Source organism: Vulpes lagopus, chromosome 5 (assembly GCF_018345385.1).
Source record: "Vulpes lagopus strain Blue_001 chromosome 5, ASM1834538v1, whole genome shotgun sequence".
NCBI classification, from domain to species: Eukaryota; Metazoa; Chordata; class Mammalia; order Carnivora; family Canidae; genus Vulpes; species Vulpes lagopus.
In genome coordinates, this window is record NC_054828.1 from 75,468,576 (window position 1) to 75,490,985 (window position 22,410).

Sequence of the window (22,410 nt, forward strand, 5' to 3'; positions counted from 1 at the left end):
GTCAGCATTTCAGATTTTATATACATGGCCTCTGAATTTTTCTTTTTAAGATTTTATTTATTTATTTATGAGAGAGGCAGAGACATAAATGGGAAGAAGCAGGACTGGATCCCAGGATGCCGGGATCACCACATGCAGGTGCCCTCTGAATTTGGTTTTTATGTCAGTCTTTTTCTGAGAGACAGATCTTCTCTTGGTCTGCTAAATTAGATTTCTGAGTTTGTAAGATTGAAAGTTTCCAACCTTGGGTTGTATGTTTATCAGGATTATGCTCCCCTATAAGAGAGGGAGGAGGCTGAATGGCTGCTGAATTCTCCAAGGCCTCATTTGGCCTCACCATAAACTTTTTCATCTTGTCCTCAGGAAATTATAGTTTCTTTTACTTTCTCTAAAAGCATAGTTATTTTTTAATCAATGTGGTGCAGTGAAAAGAATATGAGAGAAAGACCAAAATTCAAAGCTCTTTTCCAATAGTCGGGCAGTGTTCTTGCTTTCTGTTACTGCCTAACAAATCACCCAAAATTTAGCATCTTAAAAATAATTAATTGGGGCACCTGGTTGGCTCATTCTGTTGAGTGGCAGACTCTTATTTTTTTTTTTAATTTTTATTTATTTATGATAGTCACAGAGAGAGAGAGAGAGAGAGAGAGAGAGAGAGAGAGGCAGAGATATAGGCAGAGGGAGAAGCAGGCTCCATGCACCGGGAGCCCGACGTGGGATTCGATCCCGGGTCTCCAGGATCGCGCCCTGGGCCAGAGGCAGGCGCTAAACTGCTGCGCCACCCAGGGATCCCGAGTGGCAGACTCTTTAATTGATTTTTGGCTTCAGTCATAATCTCAGGGTCCTGGGATTGAGCCACATTGGGCTCTGTGCTCAGTGGAGAGTCAGCTTGAGGATTGTCTTTCCTTCTCCCTCTGCCCTGCCCCCTGCATTCTCTTTCTAAAAATATAAATCTATAAAAAGAAAAAAACCACAGTAATTAATTATCTCTTATGTGTCTGTGGATTTACAGAATTCAATTAGTCAGCTCTCACTTGGGATCTTTCATGCAGTTATGGTCAGATAGTGCTTGGAGATGGAGCCGTCTGAAAGCTCTACTGGATTGGACCTCCAAGCTGATATATTCCTCTTTAGTCCAATCCTGGTCTGATGTCTCAGTACTTTCCGCATGGCCTCTCTGTCCAGCAGAGTAGCCCAGACTTAAGTGGCTGCTCAGGGTGTTAAGAGTCAGGAGGCAGAAGCTGTCATGCAGTTAATGGGTTCCTCTGGAACTGGCCCAGTATTCTATCAGCCATAGAAGTCCTAGAGACCCTAGATTCAAATGGGGTAGAGTAGAAAGTCATATTGCAGAAGAACATATGCGGGTGTCTGCGTGGCACATTCGGTTAAGTGTCCAACTCTTGCTTTTGGCTCAGGTTGTGGGATCAAGTCCCGAGTCAGGTTCCACGTTGAGTGTGGAGTCTGTTTGGGATTCTCTCTCCCTCTCGCTCTGTTGCCCAATCCCATCTCTCTCTCTCTCTCTCTCTCTTTTTAAAGATTTCATCCATTTATTCATGAGAGACACACAGAGAGAGGTAGAGACACAGGCAGAGGGAGAAGCAGACTCCATGCAGGGAGCCTGATGTAGGACTTGATCCTGGGACTCCAGGATTATGCCCTGGGCCAAAGGCAGGTGCCAAACTGCTGAGCCACCCAGGGATCCCGAGAAATCCACATATTATCATATCATATTATTAAACCACAGCTTTAATAATTATGAACTCAAGCCAATCTTATTTCATTCATCTCCACCCTAAATCAACATCATGTCTCCAGGTTAGTTTGAAGCAATTCTTACAAACCTTTTATCAAGAATAATTTACAATGCGTTTGGAAAGAATTGTGGTTCTCTTTCCTGTAGTTAAAATAGAATTATATAGGAAGATTTGATTGTGGAAGGAGTACCTAGGGATAGGTGGAACTCTGTGGTACTTCCACAATTTGGTTTATACTTCTAAAGTGTCCTGTTCTGTTGAAGCAGCTGTGGTAGCTGACAGCCTGGTTCTTATAACCATGCCTGGGATCACTATGAAAAGACTTGTACATTTCTCTACTCTAAGTCACCATGATTCTTGCTTCAGAACCTTTTTTTTTGTCTAATTGTGGTATCTGCTTTTTGAAATTATTTTCTCTCCACCACATCTCTTAACATCATTTTGGAAGTTCAGTATCGGTGTAGATGACTGTTTAAAGACCTTCATCCCTACTCCATTTTAGTTACCTCCTCCTACAGCTATATCTTGAAGTTTGTTATCATCCAGAACAGTTCTTCCTCTGAAACCTCTCAGGCTCCACTATCTTATGATCCAGTCATAATTTCATTTTATTTCTTTATTTCCACTCCACCTATTTTCTGATTGTATCAGGTTCTGGGTTCTGGTACTTTGACTCTTATTTGTGACGTGTATGACAAATAATTTCATGTTCACGTAGCCAGTAAATATCAAACACCTGTTTCTTATAGGCATATAGTGGTAAACAAAATGAATCTGCCCCCTGCTGTTATGAAATGTTAAGCTTACTGGAGACAGACATTAAAAAAAATATGTGTGTGTGTGTATATATATATATTTACATATTGTGATAAGTGCTATAAAGTAATGAACAAGGTGCTGTCGAAGAAAATAATAGGGGATCAGAAGGTGGGCAAAATAAGTAAAAGGGATTAGGAGGTACAATCTTAGAGTTACAACATAAGCCACAAGGATAAAAAGTACAACATAGGAATATAGTCAATAATATGGTAACAACTTTGTATGGTGACTACACTTGTTATAATAGTTTCATAATGTATACAAATATAAATCACTATGTTGTATACCTGAAACTAATATCTTACATCAATTATTCTTCAATAAAAAAAGAAAAGACTAAGAGGAGATCACTTTAGATTCAGTGATGAAAGAAGGACTCTCTGACATGATATTAAAATGGCAGCTAGAGGATTAGAAATTCCTTGCCTTCATAAAGTTGGGAAATAGTGTTTCAGTTATAGAAGCAGTATACATGGAAACTTAGAGGCACGATGAGCTTGACCAGTCAGAAAAATTGAAAGAAGGCCCGTGTAGTTGGACTATACTGAGGGAGGGAGAATAGCTTGAAGTGATGTGGGCCAGTTGAATAGAGACCAGCCGAAACTGGGCTTTGTAAGTCATGTTTAAGAGTTTGATTTTATACAAAGTATTTGGGGAAAGAGGTGGAAAGTTTTAAGCTGGGAATGACATGGTCCATTTTTATGTTTTATTTTATTATTTTTTTAAAGATTTTATTTATTCATGAGAGACATAGAGGGGGTGGGGGCAGAGACACAGGCAGAGGGAAGCAGGCTCCATGCAGGGAGCCCGACATGGGACTTGATCCCGGGTCTCCAGGATCATGCCCTGAGCTGAAGACGGCACTAAACCACTGAGCCACCTGGGCTGCCCCATTTTTATGTTTTAAAAAAGATCATTCTAAAAAAATAAAAAATAAAAAAGATCATTTTGACTTCAGTATGCAGAAAAGATAGGAAAATGCTGGAAGAAAAGTTGGATGACACAAGAGGGAAGATAATGTATTTCAGTGTTTACGGTCGGTGCTGGCTTAGGTTAAGAGTGTGGCAGTGGACAAGGAGTAGATTTGAGAAATGTGTTTGAGCTACGAGTGCCAGATTTGATGGTTGGGTGTTCGAAGATAGTAGAGAGGGAGGTGTCAGGAATGACTCCCAAGTTTCCTGTATGAGTGAACTGGTGGTACGCCATATCTTGAGGGGGTGTGTGTGTGTTTGTGTGTAAGTAAGAGAGAGAAAAAACATTCAGAAACGTGGTCTGGGTTGGAGATACACATTTGGGAGTTGTTCCACGTAGGGAGTATTTAAAGCTTTGCGAATGAGCAAGAGGGAGAGGGAGGAAATCATAGGGCGCAGCCTATGATTGGGACAAATTACAACACTTTGTAATTGATTCCTTTTTTTCTTAACATTAGACATTAGAAAAGGTTTAAGGTTAGCCTTCTAAAATCAGTCTCATTTGCACTCAGATAAACTTTCGTAGCAGGAGAGAAAGGGATAGAGTTACTGCTACCTGGGAGGGTGGTGAATGAAAGAGGAGAGGGAGGGGCTCAGGGATTTATGTGGTCTCCAGATTATTTTATTTCTAGAGCATATAGTATGCCTGTTATGAGTGTTTCTCAGCCTTCATGTGTATACCAGAGAAAAAAGTTTGATAGCCTCCGATTCATAGGTTAAAGTTTATGGTAAATCTGAAATTTTCCACAGTCTGGGCCCTGCCTGCCTATTGACATTCATTATACCACTCCCCTCCAACCTCCATGCATGTTATATTCTATTGTTATGATCATTAGCCCAAAATTTCCTTTTTCATGGAGCAAACAGACTAATAATTTAAGTCACTGTTTCAGAGAAAGCCTTCCCTGGCCTTTCCTTATATTCTCAGTGTGCATTAATTATAGCAATTATTTTATGAAGTTTTACTCTTTCTTGGCTTGACTATATCCTCACCAAACTAATCTCTTTGATGGAAAGGATTGTTTTTTTTTTTTTTCTTTATATCTCTCTCTCTTTTTTTTTTTAAGATTTTATTTATTTATTTGAGAGAGAGATACAGCGAGAGAGAGCACAAGCAGGGGGCAGAGGGAGAAACAGACTCCCCATTGAGCAGGAAGCCTGACATGGGGCTTGATCCTAGCACCCTGGGATAATGATCTGAGCCAAAGGCATCTGTTTAACTCACTGAGCCACCCAGGTGCCCCTCTTTGTTTTTTGTTTTTTTTTTTTTTTAAGATTTATTTATTTCATTTTTTAGAGAAAGAGAGAATGCAGGGGGAGGGGCAAAGAGAATTTTTAAAGATTTTATTTATTTATTCATAGACATGAAGATGTCTTTCTAGATCTATGTTATTTTATTTAAATTTTTTTAAAAGATATTATTTATTCATGAGAGACACAGAAAGAGAGGCAGAGACACAGGCGGAGGGAGAAACAGGCTCCATGCAGGGAGCCCAACGTGGGACTTGATCCTAGGTCTCCGGAATCACACCCTGGTCTGAAGGCAGCGCTAAACCGCTGAGACACCTGGGCTGCCCTAGATCTATTTTAATAGGTAGTTAAAATATATTTTTTAGAAGTATGATAAGTGGATGATGAAAAATACTTTAGGATGGTAAAAAAAAATAAAAGTATGATAAGACAGTCTCTAAAGTATATTCTTTTTTTTTTTTTTTTTTAAGATTTATTTGTTGGAGAAAGAGCACATGAGTGAGTACACAAACTGAGCTGGGGGAAGGGCAGAGGGAGAGAAACTCTAGCAGACTACTGGGGGCTTGATCTCACCACCGTGAGATCATGACCTGACCTAAAGATGCTTAATGACTGAGCCCCCCAGGAGCCCTTAAAGTGTATTCTTTCTTATCAGTGCCAATGCTTGATATTTATTTAAAAGAAAGATTCAGCCTTTTGGCCAGAACCGCCATCTTTCAGTAATTCGCCAAAATGACCAACACAAAGGAAAAGAGGAGAGGTACCCGCTATATGTTCTCTAGGCCTTTTAGAAAACATGGAGTTGTTCCTTTGGCCACATACATGGGAATCTGTAAGAAAGGTGATATTGTGGACATCAAGGGAATGGGCACTGTTCAAAAATGAATGCCCCACAAATGTTACCATGGCAAAACTGGAAGAGTCTATACAGTGTTATTCAGCATGCTGTTGGCATTGTTGTAAACAAACAAGGGCAAGATTTTTGCCAAGAGAATTAATGTCTGCATTGAGCATATTAAACACTCAAAGAGCCAAGATGGCTTCCTGAAGTGTGTGAAGGAAAATGATCAGAAAAAGAAGGAAGCCAAAGAGAAAGGTACTTGGGTCCAACTGAAGCTCCAGCCTGCCCCACTCAAAGAAGCACACTTTGTGAGAACCAATGGAAAGGAGCCTGAACTGCTGGAACTCATTCCCTATGAATTCATGGCATGGTGAACGTAAAGAAAATAAAAGACCTCAGGATTGTAAAAAAAAGAAAAGGAAAGAGTCATGGTACTGAAGGAGTTAGAAGCTGATTTAATGGAATTGTTCCAGTTATTTGAATTAATATTTCTGTTAAATACCTGAGAATACTGTTTTATTTGGTAGTTGGTAGTCAAAAAATGGATTAGAGATATTGTGAAACTTCACTGTAAATTCCTAGTCTACCAATTGATTTATGTTGTGATTCAGTTTGTATTTCCTACATGCAAAATAGTAAAAAATAGCAGTTTTTGTATCTGTCAATTTTATAATCGTTTACTGCTCTGATAATGAGTGGAGATTTTTCATTTGATTTGAAGAGAAAATTAGATCATGAATTTATTCCAGTTTTAAAAAAATCAACCCAAATTAAAAAACAAAAATCTGACATTCTACCTCTCAGTGAAAACTCTTGTTGGGGAGGGGAAACCTCTTATGAAGCTATTCTGCAAACTTCTTAGGGAATTTATTTGCCAGAGTGTGATAAAAAACAAAACAAAACAAAACAAAAAACAGAACTATCCTTGGCGTCAGCTATCACATGTGACATTTCATCACATCAGCTTGTATACTGCATATTACTTAGAAACTACATGCTTAGCTTTCTAATGAAATACTTTTATTTCTTTTTTTTTTTTTATAGGAATATATTTGTCCCAGATGTGAATCAGGCTTTATTGAAGAAGTGACAGATGATTCCAGGTATTGTACAAGCTTGTGAATAAATCTGGCATTCTGTTATCAAAGTTATTTTCTATCAGCATTGACTGAATGAATAGAAAAAAATGTGTTTTATAACTTATGCTCTCTGCTGAGAGAGAGAGATGGAGGAAGGGAATGAAGAAGGGTAATAAAAATGGGAAAATTTGGGATAAGATGTGATAATGGGTGTGATGAGATCCACTGCTTCTGATTGTGGCATTCCTTTGAAAATTTTATATCCATATCAAAGTAACTCTTCGTAAGTTTTCACTTATTTTCTGAATCTTTGGTGTTCTTTTATTTTATTTTATTTTATTTTTTTTAATTTTATTTATTTATGATAGTCATACAGAGAGAAAGAGAGAGAGGCAGAGACACAGGCAGAGGGAGAAGCAGGCTCCATGCGCCGGGAGCCTGATGTGGGATTCGATCCCGGGTCTCCAGGATCGCGCCCTGGGCCAAAGGCAGGCGCCAAACCGCTGCGCCACCCAGGGATCCCTTTGGTGTTCTTTTAGATTATTGGGTGGTTTTAGTGACCACTCAGTTGCCTAAATGTAAATCTCTGTTATACCTCTTTGGTTGGCTGGGGAGAGACTTCTGACAAAGATATCTAATAAGGTTAGTCTAGCCAGGGAAACTGCTTTGAGGAAGCCTCAGGGTCCTAATTCATACTAAAATTATGGTAGTCAAACTTATGCCATCTTATCGCTATAATATTAATTGGGTTCATAATGCTTGAAATTATGATGTAATACTAAAGATGTAAAACTTATAAAAGGGGGAACTATTTCTGAAAGTGATAGTATTTTGTATTCTTGGTTAATACAAATAAGACTATAAAACTTAATGAAAAGTAGAATAGCATTGGTAGGATGGCTTTTTTTGGCTGAACATAATGGCACATTTGTTCTTTGTGGATATATGGTTAGGCAGTGTTTGGACAATTGAAGAAATATGACTGGATAGAAAGAATCTGAAGCTTCTTTTAATCTTGGAGTGACTTTGGAGATTTTAATGGCAGTAAATAATTCCTTTACTATTGCTGTTGGCAGACTCTAAAGTTGAAGGTCCCTTCCACAACCAGGAAAAACTACACATTTTACAGTATGTACTATTAGTTTTTTATTAATGATTGGTAATTATACATATAAATGAACTGGAGCTTCTGGGGCAGTATATGGCATGGGATCAAGTTTGGTGCAAATACATGGTGATCTAATAATCTTGGTTTTAAATAACGCAATACCAGCTCTAAAACTGTAGGATTAGCATGACAGCAAAATGAGCAATTTTGTATGAATGGCGTGCTAATTTGGGGGCAGCTTTTTATTTGTGCTGTCATAATGGCATCAAATACTTCAAACACTTATGCTCTGCATGTGTTGTTATTATTATTATTTTTTTTTAAGATTTTATTTATTCATGAGAGAGAGAGAGAGAGAGAGAGAGAGAGGCAGAGATACAGAGGGAGAAGCAGGCTCCATGTAGGGAGCCTGATGTGGGACTTGATCCTAGGACCCCAGGATCATGCCCTGGGCTAAAGGCAGACACTAAACCGCTGAGCCACCCAGGCATCCCTCTGCATGTGTTAAATAAAGAGCCTATTGGTTGTTGGGAGGCAGTTAATGTGCTTATTATTTTTTTCTAACTTTTTAAGTGGTAATATTGGCTTCTTTAGCCCTGTATGCAGTATGGTTATAAATGTAGATATTGATTAACTGCAGGATGAGTCTCTTTATGGAAGGGAACTATGAATTTTATGGATCCTGCTTTCACTTGAGTTAATTCTTTTATTTGTGCCTTTGTAGGTCAGAGGTTGTCCTGTTTGCTATTGGTAGCAAATACTCAAATGTACAGATTGTATCTTTTGAAAAATCAGTGTTTTAAATGGTTGAAGAAATCTTTTTCTTAGAATCAGTATCTTAGAGTTAGCATGGTATTCCCTTTCTATAAAGTTCATAACCATTTGCTGATTTGAATACGTAGAGATTACAGTGGTGAGAAGTTAGTGGTAAAAATTAATGAGAGGCGGTCCTTACATGTAAATATTGGATAATGGGCTTCATATGCTGCTAGACTTTGATCAGAGGAGCATCTTGTAAGTTTTCTTAAGCTTTGTAACATTTCTCAGAACAATGTGGTAGTATTTATTATCCCTTCTCTATGATTAGCCCTTTCTTTAACTTTTAAAATATGGAAGAATTTTAAGGAAAGGGAATACTGAGGAAGTTTTAGGGGGAGCAGAACTGTAAAAGATAGAGTTGATAGCTTTAATTACCAAGGATATTTGAATTCCTGAAATGATGTAGTAAAAGCAGGAAGGAGCCCGGAAGCCTTTCTGGTTAGGCTTGAGCGATAAAATGGATACACAGTGGTAGTTGAATTATTTACTTATTTAGCATAAATGTGCCAGTACTTCTGGTCTTGTTCTACATTTTTTTTTTTAATTTTTATTTATTTATTATAGTCACAGAGAGAGAGAGAGAGAGGCAGAGACACAGGCAGAGGGAGAAGCAGGCTCCATGCACCGGGAGCCCGATGTGGGATTCGATCCCGGGTCTCCAGGATCGCGCCCCGGGCCAAAGGGAGGCGCCAAACCGCTGCGCCACCCAGGGATCCCTCTTGTTCTACATTTGAAGTGTTTTTAACTTCTGAAACAAATGCAAGTGTTAAATGGTTTCTAATTAGTGAAAAAGGCCTGAGCATGACTGCATAGAGAATGGCATTAGCTTTGCTTTTTCACTTTTGGTTCCAGACTAACCAAAGTGTGTTTGTTTACTCAATGAGCTGGTGCCTGCACTGGAGTTCCGAAAATAAAAGCTATCTGTAGTAGTTTGTAGACTTGTATTTGGGGTGAGTGTGTGTACATGTTCATAGACTTATCTCTTGAAGTAAAAGTGATATCTATTCTTTCCATTCCTTTCCCCACAAAATGTTAGCCATTTTCCTCTCTTTTTTTTTGCAGATTTCATGGGACAACGGGACCTAATATTTCTCCCCAGTCTCCAAGAATAGTTATTATTGTTATTTATTGTTTACACATCTTTTTTTTTTTAAGTAATCTCTACACCCAGTGTAGGGCTGAAACTTACAACTCTGAGATCAAGAGTCACATACTCTTCGAAATGAGTCAGCCAGGTGCCCCTGTTGATGCATTCAACATTAACTCAACAACCTTTATTTTCAATTTATCATTACAGGATATGACATTTTAGGGTTTTCAAAAGTGATGAGTGCTCTGTACAATATCTGACACATAGTAAACACTTCATATATATTTGTGGTATTAATACAGTCCTTACTCTCTGGATTTATATTTATGAAAGGAGGGAGAGCATCAGAAGTAGATGAGACAAATTCTAGATATTTATAATAAGGTAGAATTTAGAATCAGAGTCAGTGCAGAGAGGTGTGAATCCTTATTTGGTTGATGAGTTCAGAAAAGACGTAATGAATGGAGGAGGTAGCATTTGAGATGGGCCTTGAAGGATGGGTAGGATAATAAAAAAATAGGATAAACTATCAGAAGAAGAAAAAATATTTATTGAGATCTTTTATAATGTGCTAACTATAGTACTAGACCCCTTGTAGTACTATATTTAATCATTCCCAAGTAGGCATGGGATCAAGTAGGCTCAAATGCTGTGTTCCTCTGGTGGTTGAATGATTTTTTTAGTGAAACGTTATTTTGAGAATCTTGTTTCATTTCTTTGCTTCCTTGAGAATAAATGTTTATCTTCTCTGCTAGGTCAAATTTAAATGGCATACTGGCTGTGGTTCCTTCTTCCTACTCTATGGTGGCCCCACTTTCCAATTTTTCACTTGATTTATACTTGATTTTGTAGTTTGTTATAATATATTTCATAGATTAATCTACATGCAGTTCTTCATAATTTCCTTCATAGGTGTCACGTTGGGATGAGTTTTTTTTCCTTATTGGGCTTTGTTCTCATTGTACCATTCTATATTTAGCTTCTGGGAGGGAAGCTTGTTCCTAGGAATAGAATCAGTACTCATTCCTTTTTCTCTTCAGTTTTTTAGGTGGTGGTGGCAGCCGGATAGACAATAGCACATCAACACATTTTGCAGAGGTAAGTTTTCTTTTGACTGTAGGGATTCTGTAGGTCATGGTTGGATGGATGTTAAAATCATGACGATTTTCACCTCCCAGTGCAGTAAAACATCAGAATGTATAAGAAAAATGTGAACAAGAGTAGCTCTTAGAAAGATTTTGTGTTTTTAGTAGTTGGGCCTTTGGTATGTTACTTTTGGTAAACCCTTGATTAAGAGAGGACCTCCTTGATCTATGCTGTTGTAAACCTGGTGGTGTTTTCAACTTCCTTAATTGTGTGTGTGTTATGAAAAAAGTTTGTGTTATTTGTGAAATAACAGTGCTATACACTGTGCTTTGGTGATGTGACAGCCAAGTAAAGAGCAGAAGAGAATGAGTTGTAAGTGAAGTCACATTCAGCTTTACACAGAGGTACTGGATTTTGGAGATTGCCTCTAACAAACATGGTGGTTTGGTATGACTGGAATTGAGGGCCAGATTGAGGATATGGTATTTATTTGCCTTCCAGATCTCAAGGTGAGACCTGTAATTAATTTCTAACTCTATATGTAATGTAGTGTCTTTATTTTTTGGGGAAAAAAATCTTAACTATGATTTGAAAATAAGGTATTAGTTTGCATCTTGGAATCATTTTATATTAAATTCAGAGTAATTTTCTTTTTCGTTTTAGTCATTGACTTAAAATCTCTAGTTTTTGTTGTGTGTTTTTTTTTCTTTAACCATTTTTAAGTGTACAAGTAAGTGGCATTAAATGCTCTGTTGTTGTTTTTTTTTTTAATTTATTTATGATAGTCACAGAGAGAGAGAGAGAGAGAGAGAGAGAGAGGCAGAGACATAGGCAGAGGGAGAAGCAGGCTCCATGCACCGGGAGCCCGATGTGGGATTTGATCCCGGGTCTCCAGGATCGCGCCCTGGGCCAAAGGCAGGCGCCAAACCGCTGCACCACCCAGGGATCCCAAATGTTCTGTTTTTAATCATTTAGAGACCATACCCCATAAAGGACAGACCATCTATGTCACCCTACAGGAAACACTGGTTTGATTTTGCTTCTGTTGCCACACAACTTGGTTGGCTTTAGAAAGCTAATAGATACTAAAAGAAAAAAAATTAAATCCCATAATCATGATTTTGTGTGTGTGTGTTTCAGAATCATATTAGTCTTTTCTAGAGATAGCTAAGAGCTAGCAGAATTTTTTGATATTTATTTGTGTGTAAATTAAAACTATTAGCAGTGCATTAGACAATTGGCATTCACTAAGGAGCTCATAAAACCCTAAGCTGCTCTCCTTTATCCTCTGAAAATTATCTTAAGACCCAGGGCCCCCCAGATTTATATGTTATTAGAATTATAGCCAGGAAGCATGACGAAATGTTTGAGTATTTTCTTTTACTTATGGTCTGTGTGTACTTCTTAATATCCAGTATTAAGTTTTTTTTTTATTAACTCTGAGGTGCCTTAATACATGAGCCAATTAGAGTGTGCTTTACAAAACATTTCATGTTTTTGAACTCCCATTTTTATTTTCTAATTTTGATGGATTGAAAAACATTATTTAAAATTTACTATGCTTGCCAGGCCTGGAAGCCTTTCTGATTTTATTATGTATTTCCCTGTGTGTGCTATTCCTGATAACACAGATTGTCACTTATTGATTATACATATGCTGAAGAAACTTCATTTGATTTTCTTTAAATGTTAATTCTCTTAAGAAATGGAAAAAACATTGGTCTGTCAGTTTTATAGATATGACTCACCAGGGGAGATGCATTAAGAAGAAAAATAAATGCAGCTAGTCATTTTCCTAACTTTAGTAATGCTAAGTCTGTCACTGATGGCATTAGTTATCCTTCAGGTGTTAAAGTAATTTTGCTGAGTCATAGCCTGTGGTTTCTTGTCCCTTAGAGTTTATAGCAAGGGCAAGATTATGCCCAGTTTTCCCTCTGTGGAATTCCCTTGTCATCATGCCTGTGTATGTCATTTTCTCCTTTTTAAATTATATTTTGCATTTTAAAAAAATAGAAAAGAATCTTTGTTTTTAATTTCATTTATTTATTCATGAGAGACAGAGAGAGGCAGAGACACAGGCAGAGGGAGAAAGCAGGCTCCATGTGGGGAGCCCGATGTGGGACTCGATCCTGGGACCCCAGGGTCACTACCTGAGCCAAAGGCAGATGCTCAACTGCTGAGCCACCCAGGAGTCCCAAGAATTTGTCTTTATGGTATTATAGAAATTGTCAGGGATTTAAATCAATCAGCTTCTTAGCTGAATGTTTTATATACAGCATTCTGCTGGAAGTAGGGGCAAGAAGCAAATGTCATGGTTGCCTTGCCTGCAAGGAACTTAAAATGTACTTGTGGAACAAGTGCCAACACATGAAACAAATAAGAAAATGACAAAGATTATATAGAGGGTGTGATAAGCTTATTATGTATGTATGTAAGAAGTACAGTAGAAGGGAGAGATTGGTGGGCTCCAGTCTCTGGAAAGGCAAAAGTGTTTAGGAGGAGAGGTCCAATGACATAGTAGTATGCCTGGGGCAGTATTGCCTGCATTCCAATCCTGGGCCCACCACTTAACTGGCTATGTAACTGGGCAGAATTACTGAGAATCTGTTTCTCTGTAAATGGGGGAGAGTAATATCTACCTCATAGAGGTGTGAGGATTAAATGAATTAATACATGCTAGGTATGTAGGTCAATGTGCCTGCCATGCAGTGAGTTTTAACATATTTTAGCCATTTTTTTATTTTTATTTTTTATTTTAGCCATTATTAAAACTTCATGGAAAAGGTAAAACCCTGGGGCACCTGGGTGGCTCATTCGTTAAGTGTCTGCCTTCGGGTCAGGTCGTGATCGTGGGGTCCTGGGATTGAACCCTTTATCGGGCTCATTGCTCCACAGGGAGTCTGCTTCTCCCTCTTCCTGCTGCTCTCCCTGCTTGTGCGCTCTCTCTTTCTGTGTAAAATAAATAAAATCTTTATTTTATTTAATAAGGAAAAAATAAAATAAAACTCCTTCATGGGGAAATTAAAACAAGACATTGGGTACCTGACAGCATAGATGGAATTTAGATTTAGAATGAGGTGAGAAAAACTACCTCAAAATAATATTCCTTTTTTTTAAAAATTTTTATTTATTTATGATAGTCACAGAGAGAGAGAGAGAGAGGCAGAGACACAGGCAGAGGGAGAAGCAGGCTCCATGCACCGGGAGCCCGATGTGGGATTCGATCCCGGGTCTCCAGGATCGCGCCCTGGGCCAAAGGCAGGCGCCAAACCGCTGCGCCACCCAGGGATCCCTCAAAATAATATTCCTAAGCTATAAGGTTTTATACTCATGTCCCTGGATAAAACACTTATAAAACTATGAATAGAAACTAAAGCTTTTTCCTTTTCCACATTTTAGTTTGTAATTTCAGCAAAAGCTTATACTCAATTTTGTTCTGTTTTCCTTCAGTCAGGGTTGCTTGTACAAAGAAGAGGTTATTTTCTGAATTCTTAAAATACTAGATATGTTAGAAGAGCCTTAGTCCAAGCAAAACTTTTAACAAAATCAGTATTGATTTAAAACAATTTTTTTATAAGTGGATCTGGAGTGGAGAGATAGAGTGGGTGAAGTTAGAGTGAGGATGGGAGAAGGGTTACCAGTTAAATGGGAACTTTGAGTATCATGTGAGGGTCATTGGAGAATGAATCTAAAAGTATTGCTAGCAGTTTATAGAAAGGAAGGATATTGCTGTATAGAGGTTCCTGATGGTAACATGGGGAATTGAGCCCATGTCTACCTTAGGGTTTCATTGATTACTGGAAAGCTTCTGACTGTGACCTTGTACCTGTGAGACATCTGATCCTAGAGTCTCAGCTTACCTAAATGGATCACTTCAGTGCAAGAGTGGCTGTGGCTGCTGCCTCCAATTAGCAGAAAATAGATAGATGGCTTCCTGGAAACAGAACTCCCAGGTATACCACAAGAGGGTAGGGTGCTCTGAGCAGTCTGGTTTATGTTTATTTAAATAAAATTTCTTTCTTTCTTTTTTTTTTTTTTTAGATTTTATTTATTTATTTGAGGGAATGCACGGGCAATTGAGAAAGAGAGCATGAGCTGAGAGGAGAGGGAGAAGCAGACTCCCACTGAGCAGGTAGCCTGATTTGGGGCTATATCCCAGGACCCTGGGATCATGACCTGAGCTGAAGGCAGATGCTTAACTGACTGAGCCACCCAGGCGCCCCTAAATAAAATTTGTTTTGGTACACGATGTAGCATTATAATGACAATAAAAAGGTATTAAAAACATCTGAAGTCACACTATTCCAAGCGCTCCTTTTCTCCACACATTTCCTTTCAGGATTTATCTTGAGTCATTGGTACCAAAGATTCTATAACAATAGTAAGATTTTTTAAAAATGAAAAATTTGTGTCCTCATTATCTTATTTTAGTTTTATGTTTTTGCATGTATTTTACATTTTTTGCATGCATGATTACGTAACGGTTTTCAGAGGCATTCACAGAGTATACCATATTGTATTTCTGCTTTTTAACATTTAATAGGATTATGTCAAACATCTTTTTTGTCTCTTTGTCGTTAAAAGAATTATAAATTTTATGAGTTCATATTGTTTTATGTTTGTACTGTACTTATTAAACTGTTATCTTAAACATGTCTGGTTATATGTTATAGTTGATTGTTGATTGTATCTCTTCTCTCCACCTCTGAATCTAGAACACATTGAGAAATATAGAAGCCAGACAGATGGATATAAAAATTTAGCTTTATTCAATCTAGTAAAAAGAAGTTAAAGATTGTAAATCATTCTTCTTCAGGCTAACCATCCTTTATATGTTTTGCTATTGTCAGTCTCAACCAGAGAGCTTGCACTCAGATCCCTGGTAGAGTTTGGGTTCTTTGAGCAGTTGCAACCTGGCTTGAATGTTAAAGTTTGAATTAATTCAACCAAATCTTTCATATGTTTCATTTTTTAGTATGAAGACTTAAACAGGCTCATTTCACGGTACATACTTCATATCCAGTCAGTTTGGAAATGTCAAGTGAAACTTCTGAGCTTTTCACAGTTGTTCAAAAAATAACTCTGTTTCCATAATTGAGTGCATACTAAGTTCACACCAATAATGCTGTTGTCAAGCAAGGACCACAAACTTAATGATAACTAAAGGAAGAAGGGTAAAAAAATATTCTTGGTGTCAGCTTTGCCAGTTTTCTGTTCAGTGAGTGCCAGTTGCCCAGAGTTCATGGCTTGTAAATTTAAACTCATTTGGGAAAAGGTACCTTTCAAGAAATTGTTTGTGGCACAGTGTTTATATTACTGGAGGAATAGGGGATTGTATATCATATTTCTCTTTGTGAATGGCATTTGAGCTCTATATTTTGGTAAAATTTAGGAATTTGCCATGGTTGCAACCATAGTTTTGAGATTTCTTTTTGAGGGCCCTTTTTTGCGTAGGCAGTATATTATAAAACTTCTGAATTTCCATTTACTTTTAAGTCTTATATTCCAAGCACCCCTGAGTTGATTTGAGGATGAGTTTCTTACTTTCAGTTATCCTCTCTGCTCCTTATAATCATTTTAATGTTTATTATTCTTTTTTAAAAAACTCTTCCAGTTTTTCCTTAATTTATTAAACAAATCCATTTCTAGGAGACCTTTTAAAGTTATAGGTCTTTTATTTTTTATTATTTTAAAATTTATTTAGTCATGAGAGACACACAGAGAGAGGCAGAGGCATAGGCAGAAGGAGAAGCAGGCTCCCTATGGGAAGCCCAATGCTGGACTTGGGACTCGAATTACAGGACCCCAGGATCACGACCTGAGCCAAAGGCAGACGCTCAACCACTGAGCCACCCAGGCATCCATTTTTAATTTTTTTTTTCATTTTTAATTTTTTAAAAAAGAATTTACTTATTTGAGAGAGAATAGGGGAAGAGGGAGAAGCAGGTTCCCTTTTGAGCAGAGGACTTCCCCCACCCCCCAACATGGGGCTTGATTCTCAGAACCTTGGGATCATGACCTGAGCTGAAGGCAGATGCTTCACTGACTGAGCCACCCACGCACTCAGTATAGGTCTTTTAAATTGTCCTCTTAGCTTTTAGTTTTACAATAATTTTATTCAACCTTCCATTTACCTCTAAGTAGAAGCTTTGTTTCTGTGCTACATGGGATCCCCATACTACTTTGCCTGTTTGCTAATAAAAACTATCTCAAGATGAAGATATAGTTTAGGTGTTCAGTATCTAAAAACCAAGCATCAAAAGAGTGAGCCTCTCTAAAAAGTTCTTTTGGGTTCATACACACTTCAAAATAAGATAAAGAAGTGTTTGGAGCTGCTAATCTAATTCCATTTAACTCTGCTGCCGATAGCAGATTAAAGGTAGAATGCATCTATAGCCGTTATAACCATATAATAACCATATAATTATCTTCCAAAATGGGATACTTGTGAAAAGTTATACTAAAAATAATAAAAACTTTATAATTTTGTGGAAATTTATTTATTGGCCCAAAGATCAGTTTTGTTATGTTGGTGGATTTGTTAAACAATTGTGTTCAAACACTTTTTGAAAATAAAATTCTAGCAGGGGCATCTGGCTGGCTCAGTCAGAAGAGCATGTGAGTCTTGATCTCAGGGTTGTGAGTTTGAGCCCCATATTGGGTACAGAGATTACTTAAACAAACTTAACCCCCCCAATTCTAAAAAATAAAAGCAACTTAGTCCTTAAAACCCAACAGAGATATTACAAGAACAGAAAACTATGGACCAGTATCTTCTCATGAACATAGATGTGAAAGCCCTAAACAAAATTTTAGCAAATAGAACACAACAGTATATAAGAAGAGTTAGATATGCTCAAATGGGATTTAGTTCAGAAGTGAAATTTATTTCAGAATGTTAGTTCAACATTTGAAAAATCAAATAACATAATTCACCATGGTACACCATAAAAACCATACAGTCATCTCACTGGATGCCCATAAAGCATTTGACAAAAATCTAACATCAGCTTTTTTTTTTTTTTTTTTTTTTTTGAGAGAGAGAGAGAGAGCGAGAGAGCATGCACTTACAGGGGGGTGGTCAGAGGGAGAGAGAGAGAATCTTAAGCAGGCTCCACGCCCAGCACAGAACCCAACATGGGGCTTGATCTCATAACCCTGAGATCATGACCTCAGCTGAAATCCAGAGTTGGATGCTTAACTGACTGAGCCACCCAGGTGCACCAACATCAATTTTTGATAAAAACTCTCAGCAAACTAAAATAGATGAGAACAGCCTTAATCATCCAAAATCCTACAACTAACATCATAATTGATGGTGAAACACAGTGTTTTTTAGCTAGATCAGGAACAAGACCAGAATGTCTTTTCTTATCACTTGTATTTGACATTCTTTTGGAGGTTCTAGCCAGTGTATGAGGTAAGACAGATAGGTAGAGACAGATGTAAGTGGTATCCAGATTGGAAAGGAAGACATAAAACTGTCTAGTCACAGTTGGCATATTATGTTGAAAACCTGATGGAATCTATAAGAAAGCTATTGAACTAATGAATTTAACAAGGTTACAGGATATAACAAAAACATACAAAATCATTTTTACATATTGGCAACAGTTGAAAAAATACTCAACTTTTACATTGAAGTTAAAAAAATTTACAACAGTATACAGCTATGAAATACTTCAAATTTCAGAAAAGATGTATAAGATCTGAACATGGAGAACTACAAAATGTTACTTAGAGAAATTGAAGAACAGCTAAATAAATGGAGAAATATGCCCTACTCAGGATCAACTTAATATTGTTGGGATGTCATTTATAATTCAATGTAATTCCAGTAAAAATCCCAGGCAGCTTTTTTATAGAAATTGACAAGCAGATTCTAAAATACACTTGAAAATGCAAAGTATGTAGAATAGCTAAAGCTTCTTTGAAAAAAAAGAAAAAAGTTAGAGGACTAATACTACTGATTTCAGAGCTTATTATAAAGCTACAGTGATCAAGACTGTGATGATTGCCACAAAGATCAAAAGACAAGAATACTCAGAGTCCAGAAACACAGACATTATGGACAACTGATTTTGACAAAGGTACAAAGGCAATCCAGTAGTAAAAGAATGGCCTCTTAAATGTGCTGAAACAGGGGCACCTTGGTGGCTCAGTGGTTGAGTGTCTGCCTTTAGCTCAGGTCATAATCCTGGGGTCCTGGGATCAAGTCCTGCATCAGGCTCTCCACAGGGAACCTGCTTCTCTCTATACCTGTGTCTCTGCCTCTCTCTCTGTATCTCTCATGAATACATAAATAGAATCTTTAAAATAAAACAAAAGCGTGCTGAAACATTTGTGTATTAACAGTACAACAATATGAGCTTAGATACATAACTTTAAACCGTATATAGAAGTTAGCTCAAGAGATGGATAGTAGACCTAAATGTGAAACTTTTTATAACTTGAAGAAGAAAATACAGGAGAAAATCTTTATAACCTTGGGTTAGGCAAAGATTTCTCAGATATGACACCAAAAGCATGATCCATAAAAGAAAAATTAATAAATTGGACATCATCTAAATTTAAAACTTCTACTCTTCTAAGTAAGAATGAAAGGACAAGCCACAGTCTGGGAGAAAATATTTTCAGATCATTTATCTTATAAAGAACTTGTATCCAGGCTATGTAAAGAACTCTTCAAATAGAATAATAAAAAAAAAAACAAACCATTTTTTGAAAATGAGAAAAGACTCGAACAATTCGCTTCACCAAAAAAGATACACAGATGGCAAATAAGCACGCAAAAAATGTTCAACATCAAAAAAAAAAAAAAAAAAAGAAATGCTCGACATCATTAATCATTAGGAAAATGTAAGTTAAAACCACAACAAAATACCACTGTACAACTATCTTGGATGGCTAAAATTTGAAAGACTGACCCTTGCTAATGGCTGTTGGAACAACTGAAATGGACTGTAAAAATGGTACAATCACTTTAAAAAACACACTAGCTGTTTTTTTTTTTAAAGTGCACATATAAATATGTATGCAAATGTTCATAGCAACTAAAAATAGAATAGCTTCTAATAGCTAAAAATTAGAAACATCCCAAATATCCATCCATCAAAGGTAGGTGGATAGACAAATTGTGGTATAGTCATATTATGGAATACTACTTAGCAATATAAAGTGTATGGAATACTACTCACTATAAACCATTGATACATGTAAAAATATGGATGAATGTCAAAATAATTGAGTAAAAGAAGCCGGAGTACGTACAATGTGATCTTTTTTTACATGCAATTCTAGAAAATACAAAATTCTAGAAAATGCAAACCAGAGAAATACCAATGAATGCTTAGGGTCAGGCGAGGCAGGAGGAAGGGATTACCTAGGGACACTAGAAAACTTTTAGAAGTGATGAGTGTTCCGTATCTTGATTTAATGTTTTCATCAAGTTGCTTGTGAACCTTTTCAAAATGGTACTCTCAATTCATTGATCTCTGTGAGACTATAATGTTTTTTAAGATATAATTCATATACCTTGTAATTTAACCTTTTAAAGTGTACAAGTCAGTGGTTTTAGTATATTCACAGTGTACAACCATCCCCACTAATTCCAGAACTTCTTTATCGCCCCCAAAAGTAACCCTGTATCTATTAGTAGTCACTCCTTTTTTCTCCCCAGTTTCCCAGTGCTAGGCAACTACTAAAATTCTCTGTGGATTTGCCTATTTGGGACATTTTGTATAAGTCATACATTATGTGACCTTTGTGATCGTTTTCTGTCACTTACCATATTCTTTGCAAGGTTCGTCCATGTTGTAGCATGTATTAGTACTTTATTCTTTTATGGCTACATAATATTTTAGTTGTATGGATATAGTACTGCATTTTGTTTATTCACTCATCAGTTGGTGGGCATTTGGTTGTTTACACTATGTAGCTGTTATGAATAAGGAATATTTGTGTATAAATGTTAGTGTGAACATATGTTTTCTTAAATAACTAGGTGTGAAGTTGCTGGGTCTTATGGTAACTCTGTTTAGCTTTTGAAGAATAGACCATAATATTTTAAGAGAGGCTAGTGTGATCATGGTTAGCTAATAGCAAATTCTGCTAAATGGAAAGTATTGTCCATCCTGTTTTTAATATTGAAATCTATAAATAATTCACATGTATTTTCAGAAGCATTGTCTTTTTACCTCCATCAGAGTAACATTTCAGTTTTTCAAGCAAAACTTGTCAAATAAACAATCTCTCTGAAACATTTGGATGTTTACCAAAACTTTGTAATAGTATTCTCTGATTTTACTTATGTAAGCCATGTTCTAAATACCCAGTTTTATGTATGAACTATTTTTTTTCTGATACCTTCTAAGTCTTCTTAGAGGCAAATGACGTGAAGCTGTTCATATTCTTAGTGATGATTTGATATAAATTTATGTAGTGTGCTTTTTATCCTGTGTTCTGTGGCCAGGCAGTACTATTATTTTGGGACAAATACATTGATAGCTATTATTTGTCTGTGGTTATTACATTTGTGGCTTCCAAACAAGTAGCAAAATGCCTCATGCTGATGTTGAAGTTGCTTTTATTTTTATTTATTTTTCAAAGGATTTTATTTATTCATGAGAGACACAGAGAGAGAGGCAGAGACATAGACAGAGGGAAAGGTGGAGACATAGACAGACGGAGAAGCAGGCTTCTCATAGGGAGCCCAATGTGGGACTCCATTCCCGACCCAGGATCATACCCTGAGCTGAAGACAGACGCTCAACCACTGAGTCACCCAGGTGTTCCTGAAGTTGATTTTAAACTTGGGTTCCTTCAGGATTTCACATGTATTAGGTATGATAACAATTTGCATAATCATCAATACAGATTATTGATATTATGATCTTGGTGCTTGATTTTTCTTCTAGTCAAAAAATTTGAATACATAGTTTGTTTTTTTTTAAATTTTATCCATTTTTGTTTTAATTTTTATTTATTTATGATAGTCACAGAGAGAGAGAGAGAGAGGCAGAGACACAGGCAGAGGAAGAAGCAGGCTCCATGCACCGGGAGCCTGATGTGGGATTCGATCCCGGGTCTCCAGGATCGCGCCCTGGGCCAAAGGCAGGCGCCAAACCGCTGCGCCACCCAGGGATCCCGAATACATAGTTTTTATGTTAATTATAATGATTGCTTTGAAGAGTTCTGTAAGCAAACTTTGTGGAACTTTATTCACATAGTCAGGGAATTGTACATTTCCTATAGTTAGTAAATGAGATGGATGATGGAAAACATGGAGGGGATCATAATTTTTCACTTATTAAAGGCAAGTATAGTTTTCGATATTTAAATGTTGCATTTACTTTGAATTTGGGGTCAAGAAAAACTTTGTGTTATAGACCACTTTTCAGACCAGAAACTAGTGATCTTTACTAGAGGGGGGCTGTTGCCAGAAAAGAAAGGAAAGTAAGTATGATATGATAAGTACGAATGGCAGTTAAAATGAAAAGGTGCTTTTATCTCATTAGTATTTAGAGAAGTCTTATTGATGTTTTTAGTGTGCATATTTTTCTGTCATCCAATTGAATGTTAGAATTTTTAAGT

At 37.0% G+C, this 22,410-nt stretch overlaps 1 protein-coding gene across 2 annotated transcripts in view; it reads left to right on the forward strand.

The window, feature by feature from the left end:
- RNF115 (ring finger protein 115) overlaps positions 1 to 22,410 on the forward strand; it is an 80,709-nt gene that overhangs the window by 18,898 nt on the left and 39,401 nt on the right. Inside the window, exons 2-4 of one of the 2 annotated variants that reach the window (XM_041754361.1) lie at positions 6,681 to 6,739; positions 7,792 to 7,843; positions 10,773 to 10,830. In XM_041754361.1, coding sequence (XP_041610295.1) covers positions 6,730 to 6,739; positions 7,792 to 7,843; positions 10,773 to 10,830 — 120 coding nt within the window. In that variant the 5' untranslated portion in view covers positions 6,681 to 6,729. The remainder of the gene's footprint in view (positions 1 to 6,680; positions 6,740 to 7,791; positions 7,844 to 10,772; positions 10,831 to 22,410) is intronic. The other variant, XM_041754360.1, reaches the window with a different exon arrangement.